The sequence below is a fragment of the Salmo salar genome, chromosome ssa13 (genome assembly GCF_905237065.1).
Source record: "Salmo salar chromosome ssa13, Ssal_v3.1, whole genome shotgun sequence".
Taxonomy (NCBI): Eukaryota; Metazoa; Chordata; class Actinopteri; order Salmoniformes; family Salmonidae; genus Salmo; species Salmo salar.
The window spans coordinates 62,980,529-62,992,547 of record NC_059454.1 but is presented as its reverse complement, the minus strand read 5'-3'; the positions used below and the strand labels follow the sequence as shown (position 1 = coordinate 62,992,547).

Here is a 12,019-nt window from a genome sequence, read left to right as displayed (position 1 = left end):
CGAGTTGCAGTAATCCAGACGGGAGATGACAAGTGCCTGGATTAGGACCTGCGCCGCTTCCTGTGTGAGGCAGGGTCGTACTCTGCGAATGTTGTAGAGCATGAACCTACAGGATCGGGTCACCGCCTTGATGTTAGTGGAGAATGACAGGGTGTTGTCCAGGATCACGCCAAGGTTCTTAGCACTCTGGGAGGAGGACACAAGGGAGTTGTCAACCGTGATGGCGAGATCATGGAACGGGCAGTCCTTCCCGGGAGGAAGAGCAGCTCCGTCTTGCCGAGGTTTAGCTTGAGCTGGTGATCTGTCATCCACACTGATATGTCTGACAGACATGCAGAGATGCGATTCGCCGCCTGGTTATCAGAAGGGGGAAAGGAGAAGATTAATTGTGTGTCGTCTGCATAGCAATGATAGGAGAGACCATGTGAAGATATGACAGAGCCAAGTGACTTGGTGTATAGCGAGAATAGGAGAGGGCCTAGAACAGAGCCCTGGGGGACACCAGTGGTGAGAGCGCATGGTGCGGAGACAGATTCTCGCCACGCCACCTGGTAGGAGCGACCTGTCAGGTAGGACGCAATCCAAGCGTGGGCCGCGCCGGAGATGCCCAACTCGGAGAGGGTGGAGGTTTGAGTTAATTTGACCATTGGAAAAATAGCTACTGCATAAATATTGCAATGCGGGCTGGATTGAATTGAGCACCTAATCTCCATTTTCAAGGTGACGATTGCACTTTTCTTTCCAACACAGTACCAAAAATACAAATTTCAAAGATGTATTATGTGCCCCATGGGGTATTCAAACTTACACCGCAAGTGGCAATAGATGGGGCGGCAGCTAGCCTGTTGGGGGTAGGGGGCAGTATTTGCACGGGCGGATAAAAAACGTACCCGATTTAATCTGGTTATTACTACTGCCCAGAAACTAGAATATGCATATAATTATTGGCTTTGGATAGAAAACACCCTAAAGTTTCTAAAACTGTTTGAATGGTGTCTTTGAGTATAACAGAACTCATATGGCAGGCAAAAACCTGAGAAGATTCCTTACAGGAAGTGGCCTGTCTGACAATTTCTTGGGCTTCTTGACTCTCTTTATTCAAAACTGAGGATCTCTGCTGTAACGTGACACTTCCTACGGCTCCCATAGGCTCTCAGAAGGCGGGAAAAAGCTGAATGATGTCTTTGAAGCCCCTGGCTGAAAAACATTAGCGCCTTTGGTAAGTGGTCGATCAGAGTACAATGAGACTGAGGCGCGTGCACGAGGCGACCCCATGTTTTTATTTTCTCTGTCTTTGAACTAAAACAGGGTTTCCCGGTCGGAATATTATCGCTTTTTTACGAGAAAAATTGCATAAAAATTGATTTTAACCTCTTTAACCTCTCTTAACCTCTCACATTTTTCTTATAGTAAATCTGACTTTGGTCAGGGCTAAACTTGGTGGGTGTCTAAATAGCTAGCCCGTGATGGCTGGGCTATCTACTCAGAATATTGCAAAATGTGCTTTCACCGAAAAGCTATTTTAAAATCGGACATAGCGATTGCATAAAGGAGTTCTGTATCTATAATTCTTAAAATAATTGTTATGTTTTTTGTGAACGTTTATCGTGAGTAATTTAGTAAATTCCCCGGAAGTTTGCGGTGGGTATGCTAGTTCTGAACGTCACATGCTAATGTAAAAAGCTGGTTTTTGATATAAATATGAACTTGATTGAACAAAACATGCATGTATTGTATAACATAATGTCCTAGGATTGTCATCTGATGAAGATCATCAAAGGTTAGTGCTGCATTTAGCTGTGGTTTGGGTTTATGTGACATTATATGCTAGCTTGAAAAATGGGTGTCTGATTATTTCTGGCTGGGTACTCTGCTGACATAATCTAATGTTTTGCTTTCGTTGTAAAGCCTTTTTGAAATCGGACAGTGTGGTTAGATTAAGAGAGTCTTGTCTTTAAAATGGTGTAAAATAGTCATATGTTTGAGAAATTGAAGTAATAGCATTTCTAAGGTATTTGAATAACGCGCCACGGGATTCCACTGGCTGTTGAGTAGGTGGGACGATTTCGTCCCACCTACCCTAGAGAGGCTAGCCTAGCAGTTAAGAGCTTTGGGCCTTGAGTCTCCTTTAGGATTGCACATTCAGCAAGTGACCAGCAGCGGGAGTTCCCTTTGAATCTATGTTCCCATTCACTGTGTTGGTGGTGCTCATAAAATGTAGCATATCTTCAGAATTAGCAGAGAGCCCACTCTGGCAATTTGATGTAATTGTAGAGTATATTGTTCTAAACAAAGTCTTAAAATGAACAAAATCAAAAAGGGTCATTTTGAGAAATTAATATTTTTAATGTTGAATAAATTAATGTGACATTTTATTTTGGAATCAATACATATATTTGAGAGAACACCATAAGGAGTATAATGACACCAAGATGTTGTCTGTATCATGTAGTTCACAGATCATAGGGTCTTACAGGAGGCATGTATAGGTCTAAAAATAGCCAAAAATGGCCACTTTAATCATGATTTTTTTTTTTTATGGTTTGTGATACAAATGTAAAAAGCATTTCAAAAATCCATCCTCCCAATGTGAGAATTGCCAGAACAATCCAAAATATTTTCAGCTCCCGTGGAATTGCCAAATTTGCTTTTGTAATGAGTCATTGAAATAACACTGCCTGACTAATCAATCTTTGATATGTTTTTTTTTCCGTGGCAAAACTAATAGCGTATGTGTAAGTGTGCGAGTGGTCCTACCACTGAGTCCAGCGCAGACACTAGGCTGGTGAGGATCTCCTGTCTGGCCGACACCTGTGGGACCCGCAGCTCAGTCTGGGAGTTAGTCCTTATCCCGTCACATCCCGACTTCCTCATCTGTGCCATTCCTCTTCTGAGGGGACACAAAACAGAGGGCTTTCAATAAGTTATCAAGAAGATGAACCGAAACAGTCATTTGTGTCAGCCTGTGTAGATTACATAAATGTGGATGGTACCTCGTCTGCATCCCATCAGTCACTTCTGGGAGTAGGATGAAGTTGCTCCTACACTGATCTTGGGTCAGTTTAGAATTTTACTCACTAATGGTTGATGTTATGATTGGTGATCCCAGATCTGTACTTAGGGGAAACTTCACCCCAGAGCTCGGTTCTGAATAAAACACTGAACAATGATTCAGTGTTACCCACGTCTGCAGAAAAGGAGGCTGTGTATACATGGTCTAAGTATATGGCATATGCTAGGTAGACAAAGTCATGTCCTGCCATTTAAGGAAGCTAAAGCCTACAAATTAATGAGCAGTAACCAAATGCACATGACGTTGATCTGGAGTGAATAAGGTGTTTCTGCCATTCATCGCACCAATAAAACAACAAGAAGCCCATTTCATTTGACAACAGGGTTTGGCTGCATTTTGAATTGTGATAAAACATGGCAGTTGGATGGGGGGGTCATTTGGGTGGAGGGGGAGGTTTATTCTCATTAAGAGGCTTTTAAAAGTGGCGGTAATACCCTCCATGTAATATGCTAATACCCAAATCCGTCACACACATGCGAAAGTAGCTAATTACGATAAGCCTTTGTCAGCCAATTAAAGATAGCTCTGAATATTTATTTGAATCTCTTCATCCTTAAATTTGCTCTCCTTAGAAGGTAGCTCAGCAAATAACTGTAGAGGTTGGAAGTGTCTAGGAATTGAAAGAAAAATGTATCCAAATTCTGTTTGCTCCCGATTAGGCCTAATTTCAAATTTAGGGCTGGCACGGTAAATGTATAATCGTGTAACAGGCGATTATGGATGAACATCTGACTGAAGACGGGGACCTTAAACATAGTATGGTCATGCTACACTGAGTGTACAAAACATTAGAAACACCTTCCTAATATTGAGTTGCACCCCTTTCCCCCCCTCAGAACAGCCTCAATTTGTCGGGTCATGGACTCTACAAGGTGTCGAAAGCGTTCCACAGGGATGCTGGCCCATGTTGACGCCAACGCTTCCCACAGTTGTGTCAAGTTGGCCGGATGTCCTTCGGGTAGTGGACCATTCTTAATACACATACGAAACTGTTGAGCGTGAAAAACCCAACAGCGCTGCAGTTCTTGACACATTCAAACCGGTCCACCTGGCACCTACTACCATACCCCGTTCAAAGGCACTTAAATATTTTGTCTTGCACATTCACACTCTGAATGGCACACATACACAATCCATGTCTCAATGATTAAAAATCCTTCTTTAACCTGTCTCCTCCATCTACACTGATTGAAGTGGATTTAACAAGTTCCTAATGTTTTGTACACTCCGTGTATATCTATGGATGGGATAGACAGGAATTCCTGCGGTTGACTCCATTTCCATGGTAACAATGTGATGAAACTTTCTTGTTCTTTGTGGAAACAAGCAAGGTGTTGTAGCAAACAAGTCTACGGTTGAGCCCCCCCGGCTCAAAAAGAGAAAAAGTGCATCTTTTATAGCAATGACGCTGACAAATAATTCACCCAAAATCCCTTGACCATAACAGCCCTAAATGTTCAATGTCATTTGGAAAATGGCCAGCCGTGTAGGAGAACTCGTAATTGACCCTTCGCTAAACCCCGCCCCAGATTGTTGGGCAATCAATCACAGTGCTCCATTGGATGGCAACTGTTACAAACTGTTAGCTAGCTGCACTGGCCACCATTGAACATGCTGCTAATGCTAGTTAGCCAGTTAATTATACCTTGTTTTCTCCAAATGTATGTTAGCTAGCTAAGTTAGCTATATTATGTATATAACCCTCATCTGCGGTCGACATCAGGATATGATTTGAGAGCATTAATTAGCTCTAAAAGTGGTTAGTAGCTACATGCTGACACAGTGCATTCAGTCATCCAGTGGCTAGCCACACAAAAAAAAAATATTTGACCAGGTTCCAGTAAAGCAATTGTTATAACAGTTCACCACAACATACCCGAGAGGTTCCTGATTAGTAAAGGTTAGTTTGTGTTTTATCTTCACCGAGTATTAAAAACACAGTTTGAAATCATTCTGAGGGGTTTTCTCCACTAGTTTGAACGGGGAATTGGGCTTCCCAGTAAAATGTTGTCCGAATTTTGTCATCGGGCAATGTTACAATGACGCTGATATTCCGATTTTTCACTTTAAAAGAATGTCAAACAAAAACCATTGATTGCAAAGTTAAACAAACCATACAATTCTATGCACACTGATTACTTTTAACAATTTCCACTGAAAATGCAACTAAAACACATTTACTCGAAAAACTGTGCAGATGTATAGTTTGATAACAGAATGATGGTAAAATCTCCCTCATTTTTTTGTGACCACATTTTCCAAAAACTCTTAAATATCTACTCCAAATTTAAAGGAGTGTCAGCTATGATATGACACCTTGAGTTTGAACAAATCTATTTTGTTTATTGTAATACAGTAACTGAAGTGGATTAACACCCAGTAACAGAATGACATCATGGGTCTCTGATGTGCACTATACAGAAATGCATAATTATGAATATCATTCTGTTCATGGTGATGTATCCTAAATAGGTACACAGAAGGTAGAAACATTTCCTAGCCTCCTTTGCATGTTTGGGTATTATTCTACACACTGGCTATTATTCTAATGAGCTCCTCCCACAAACAAGACCAAATGTGGTTTGTCCACCACAAATCTGTACCAATCATCGACGTCTGTTTCATAAGTTTGGACATCACAGTACAGCACAGTAGAGTACAGCACAGTTCAACACAGTATAGTTCAGTACAGTTTATTACAGTACAGTTCAGTATTATACTGTGCTCTAGTGTGCTACTGTACTGTTCTAAACTCTACTGTACAGTACTGTATTGTACTGTCCTATACTTTTCTTTACTGTACTCTACTGTGCTGTCCAAACTTGTGAAACAGTCATTTATGATTGGTTCAGATTTTGACTGATCAAATTTCAACTACTTCTCATCGTCTGATGTCGGTCGGTGCTCAGTGGGTGAGAGGGCTGGTTACAGTATGGAAAGAGAGGGGGCTCATGGGTAGGTGTCAGTAAAAGACGGAGAGCTGACATTAACTGGAGAGAGAGAGATAGAAGAGAGACAGGGGGAGAGGTTGTCCAGACGGTTTTCACACTCTTGCTTTGACCACCACAGGACAGAAAGAGAAAGAAAACATTGTGCTGAGCATAACAGTATGGAAGGGTGGAAGGGAGGATAGTAGCAAAAATTCCCATTGTAGCCAATTCAGTTACAGTCATTCTGTTACAGATTTTTAAGTGTTTATGTTACCAATTTGGTAACAGCATGACTTGTTTTAATCACTTAATAAATCGAAAAACTAATTGTTATCACAAAAACACTAACTAATTGGTAGGTCTACCTTTACTTGTTACTTCTGTGAACTTTCATTATCCTCCCTCATGAAGGAGAGAAACTATAAAATATCTTAAAGATATGTAGATTTTTGGTAACACAATGACAAGACACAAGGCTATATATTTTTTTTTACTTACAGAAGGAAAATATTTTCTGAAAAACAATATAAAATGTTGATATTAGTTGCCAGGGTCTTTAACATAATTGTGTTTTGATGTATTTCTAATACATTTTAAGACTTTGTCTGCTAGATGTTTTCTAAGACCACCTTTCCATCTGTTTGACCAGAAATCAAAGCCTTTACTTATTCCACATTTTTAGGATGGAACATTTTTGAAAAATATGTATACAGTATATGTCTTAAAATAAATAGACTCAGCTGTCATCTGACACCAAATTTGATGTGCACCTATGAACTTCACGTTGCTCATGATCGACAGTAACCAATGGTGTGGGGCTTAGAAAAGGGTCAATTAGCCTATTTGCAGGGGAGTAGGCCTAACATTCATCACAAATATGTTAACTGGACAATATAATCCGTGTCAATACAAAGTCGAGGAAAGAAAGGGTAAATAATAGTGGGAGGGAAAGGGTGGGGCATATAAAAATAATGTTTTCCCCCCCTATCCTAATTCCAAGCGCTGCGTTCTCATGGCAACAGCAATCTGCTCCTTGGAAACTAATCTCGAGGCATTTGAACAATGCAGCTCCGGCCTTTAATCTCTCCAGACACTGGGAGCCATTATCCTAGCCTCTCAGGGCTGCCTCAAACCATAGACTCCACAGTAAGGGAGGGCAGAGAGAGAGACAGTCTCAACCGCACCAATATGCCTGTCTGAATAGGGCCTCCCCTGAACCAACAGCAAACATAAGCCCCCTTGAAAACTATTACACCACCGAAATAGACGGCTTCTTTCACTCCCAACTTTAAGGCAAAAGAGGCACAAAACATTTGAGAAGGGGGCACTGTCATTTTGTTCGCAGTCAGAGAAAGCCACCAGCAGTGAACTCAAATGAAGTGTTTTCTGGCTGGCAGTGGTTAGGCTACTTCAAATGCAATGTCACTCAGTCACAAGTACAAATGTCAAAAAACAAAGAGCATGGAAATTGACAAAGCCACTGATGTTGAAATGGAAAAATGCAAATGAACCAATATGGTTCCGGTTCCAATTTCGCTTGTAGATGTCAAACACAATTATTAATGTAGGTGCATGTGACTGAAAAAGCGTTAGATTTGTTGCTTTGGTAATTTATAATATATATATATATATATATATATATATATATACTGCTCAAAAAAATAAAGGGAACACTTAAACAACACAATGTAACTCCAAGTCAATCACACTTCTGTGAAATCAAACTGTCCACTTAGGAAGCAACACTGATTGACAATACATTTCACATGCTGTTGTGCAAATGGAATAGACAACAGGTGGAAATTATAGGCAATTAGCAAGACACCACCAATAAAGGAGTGGTTCTGCAGGTAGGGACCACAGACCACTTCTCAGTTCCTATGCTTCCTGGCTGATGTTTTGGTCACTTTTGAATGCTGGCGGTGCTTTCACTCTAGTGGTAGCATGAGATGGAGTCTACAACCCACACAAGTGGCTCAGGTAGTGCAGCTCATCCAGGATGGCACATCAATGCGAGCTGTGGCAAGAAGGTTTGCTGTGTCTGTCAGCGTAGAGTCCAGAGCATGGAGGCGCTACCAGGAGACAGGCCAGTACATCAGGAGACGTGGAGGAGGCCGTAGGAGGGCAACAACCCAGCAGCAGGTCCGCTACCTCCGCCTTTGTGCAAGGAGGAGCAGGAGAAGCACTGCCAGAGCCCTGCAAAATGACCTCCAGCAGGCCACAAATGTGCATGTGTCTGCTCAAACGGTCAGAAACAGACTCCATGAGGGTGGTATGAGGGCCCGACGTCCACAGGTGGGGGTTGTGCTTACAGCCCAACACCGTGCAGGACGTTTGGCATTTGCCAGAGAACACCAAGATTGGCAAATTCGCCACTGGCGCCCTGTGCTCTTCATAGATGAAAGCAGGTTCACACTGAGCACTTGACAGACGTGACAGAGTCTGGAGACGCCGTGGAGAACGTTCTGCTGCCTGCAACATCCTCCAGCAGGACCGGTTTGGCGGTGGGTCAGTCATGGTGTGGGGTGGCATTTCTTTGGGGGGGCCGCACAGCCCTCCATGTGCTCGCCAGAGGTAGCCTGACTGCCATTAGGTACCGAGATGAGATCCTCAGACCCCTTGTGAGACCATATGCTGGTGCGGTTGGCCCTGGGTTCCTCCTAATGCAAGACAATGCTAGACCTCATGTGGCTGGAGTGTGTCAGCAGTTCCTGCAAGAGGAAGGCATTGATGCTATGGACTGGCCCGCCCGTTCCCCAGACCTGAATCCAATTGAGCACATCTGGGACATCATGTCTCGCTCCATCCACCAACGCCACGTTGCACCACAGACTGTCCAGGAGTTGGCGGATGCTTTAGTCCAGGTCTGGGAGGAGATCCCTCAGGAGACCATCCGCCACCTCATCAGGAGCATGCCCAGGCGTTGTAGGGAGGTCATACAGGCACGTGGAGGCCACACACACTACTGAACCTCATTTTGACTTGTTTTAAGGACATTACATCAAAGTTGGATCAGCCTGTAGTGTGGTTTTCCACTTTAATTTTGAGTGTGACTCCAAATCCAGACCTCCATGGGTTGATAAATTGGATTTCCATTGATTATTTTTGTGTGATTTTGTTGTCAGCACATTCAACTATGTAAAGAAAAAAGTATTTAATAAGATTATTTCTTTCATTCAGATCTAGGATGTGTTGTTTAAGTGTTCCCTTTATTTTTTTTAGCAGTATGTATGTATGTATGTATGTATGTATAAAGGGCTATTCTAAAAAAAACTAAAAACATTGCCATCTTTGACAAGGACAAAACAAAAACAATTAAACTGTTTGCAATAGTGGCCTCTCTTGCCTTACAGCAAATAATTTCAGACTGTAGCCCATTTATGTACAACATTTATGATACCACCAGGCTACAGTACCTAAAATGTTTTGCCTGTGCCTTGATTGTGAGATAAACTGGCCTCTACCAAAGAAACAAAAAAGAACCACAACAGTATGGCTACACTTCAGAACACTTCCCTGGTATGAGAGTACGCCTTGATCTTAAAATGATAAAATGCTGCTCTAGCTGCCATGCTTAAATGCTCCAGCTAATGACATCCTAACCCATTTGAGTCCCCCCGGGAAGCCGGCACTGTTATTTCCTTCATGTCATGTAAACCTCTGCAGGCTACAGAGGGCTGAGCTGATCCTTTACTTGTTGAATAATTGCCCAAGCATTATTTAGCCAGAGTTATTAGGCTACAATGTACTCAGAAGGGGTATAAGGGTTTTCTGAGCTGGTTTTGCACTAAGAGGCTTGTGGCACTCGCTGCCATTGATACACAACACTTTGCTTATACCCCTTAACAAGCCATTACGGCCGGAGACCTTTTGAAGACCACAACTGTATCTAAATTGTTAGGCTCAGTGCTGATCATTGACATTTAATTAATTATGTTTGGGCATGCCAGGCATGATCCCAGAGGCTGTAGTAGGCCTACTAGGCTGTAGACATGCATCAGCTAGGCTATTATGCATGCGGTGTGGGATAGGCATAGCCATGAGTCATTCTAGCCATTCCTCTGCTCAGACGTTGCTGACGCATGCCATATCTTATAACACCTGGATAAGTATTTTACGTATCAGCTTACCACATCATATGATATAGTAGTCTGGTTGATGAGAGCTACATTTGAGCAGGGGAACGCAGTTTGGAGATCCAGCTAGTTCTGGATAACTTCAAATACACGGAACAACTGAGGTTCACAGTTCACAGGTTCATCTTATGGTCATGATGCAGCAGTGTGTAGGAGGGAGATCTCGAGATGTGAGAAGTGTGCAGGAGGGCATAAGACAAAGGAATATGTAGTATTGGTGGGAAAAGCTGTGCATGTTAACTATAGGGGTATCCATGCTGGAGATCAAGAGTGTCCAGTGAGAGAAAGCCAGGTCAAGGTTGCCAGGGTCAGAGTAGCAGGGCTCTATGCTGGACTTTTTTTACAAGGAGCACGTGCGCACCTAAGTTGAAAACTGTAAGCGCACACAAAGAAATTTAGGAGCACAATGACAAATATTTGAGGTAATAAAGCTAGAATTATTACTTTTTCTTGGGGCATCTAAATATAAAATTCCAGGTTGCACAGCTAAAATATGTAGGTACATATGTGAGTAAAATGGTAGCACTGTATAGCCCCAAGTAGTACAGGTTTGATGAGGCAGTGAAGAGAGTAGTAGAGGAAGATGGGTCCAGGGAGAGGGATCCTAAGAGGTTCCCTGTGAGTAAGGGGAGGCCAATTGAGAGTAGTAGGAATAACGTGCTTCAGTAAGGTTTCCACTAGTTACCACAGCCACAATGTCAAATTGGCTATATCGTAAAAATGCATGAAAAGTAAAATTTGTTTTTTTGGTCTTCATTTAAAAAGGTTAGGCACAAGGTTATCAGTGTGATTAAGGATAGGTTTAAAATCACATTTTAAGAAGAGAAATTGTAGAAATAAGAGGGGTTTATGACTTTGTGACTGTGGTAACTAATGAAGACACTTTAGTAAGGTTGGTACCACCTTACATGCTGACCAAAACGCATGCATGTTGATTTTGTACACCCACACCAGACACAAAACCGACACGCAGATTGAAATATCATAGACTCTGAAACAATTATATTAATTTGGGGACAGGTCGAAAAGCATTACCGTAATAACATTTATAGCAATTTAGCTAGCTTGCTAATTTGTCCTGGGATATCAACATTGGGTTATTTTACCTGAAATGCACAAGGTCCTCTATTCCGACAATTAATCCACAGATAAAACGGTAAACCAAATTCCTTTCTCATCTCTCCTCCTTCCACAGGCTTCTTTTTTACTTCTTTGGACTTTATATGGTGGTTGGCAACTCAAAGGCGAAATCCATTAAAGCCAATCTAATGGAATTCAATGCACTTGACAATCAACCGTTCTCTGTCGTGGGTGATGTTGGCTTTCGCCGACTGGTCGAGCACCGGTACACACTACCAAGTGCGCTATTTGTCAGATGTTGCCCTAACGGAGTTATACAGTAATAGTGTCACTGCTATTAGCTTCACAACATGCATACTATGGTGTATAGGTTTTGTATAGTGAAAGAAATAGGTTTTGATCATGTTTTGCTGGTAATGGGGACATACGTAAATTCCAACAAAATAACTGTGTTTTTTTGGCAAGGAAAATATCGGATATCGGTCAAAAATGTGATATCGGTGCATCACTAGTTGTAAATGTGGAACTTTTTATCTCATTTTAAAGTCAGAGTGGTAAGCTTCCAGTGAAATAACAAATGCCCAAGCACAATATACACAAAAATATGCATTTTTGCCTTTAACAAGCAACTTCAGCTGTATTGATACAGTTCAAAGCTCCTAGCTAGCTACCTTCCAATCAACTACTGGTAGCTCGCTATGAAAGATGCAAGCATTTGTGTTCTTGGAAGTATGGCAACTAATCAGTCTCCGTTCCAAAAATACTGAATCTTAAGAGCTGATTCCTAGCAGATGTATTTT

General features: G+C 41.9%; 1 protein-coding gene across 6 annotated transcripts in view; it reads right to left on the bottom strand.

Annotated features, from left to right (window-relative positions):
• The window catches only part of LOC106567554 (general transcription factor II-I repeat domain-containing protein 1), a 50,120-nt gene that overhangs the window by 33,188 nt on the left and 4,913 nt on the right, over positions 1-12,019 (bottom strand). For 5 of the 6 annotated variants that reach the window (XM_014137013.2, XM_014137008.2, XM_014137012.2 and 2 more), the window contains exon 2: positions 2,758-2,890. In XM_014137013.2, the coding sequence (XP_013992488.1) occupies positions 2,758-2,890 (133 nt within the window). Of the gene's footprint in view, positions 1-2,757; positions 2,891-2,993; positions 3,147-12,019 lie in introns of those variants that run through there. The other variant, XM_045693458.1, reaches the window with a different exon arrangement.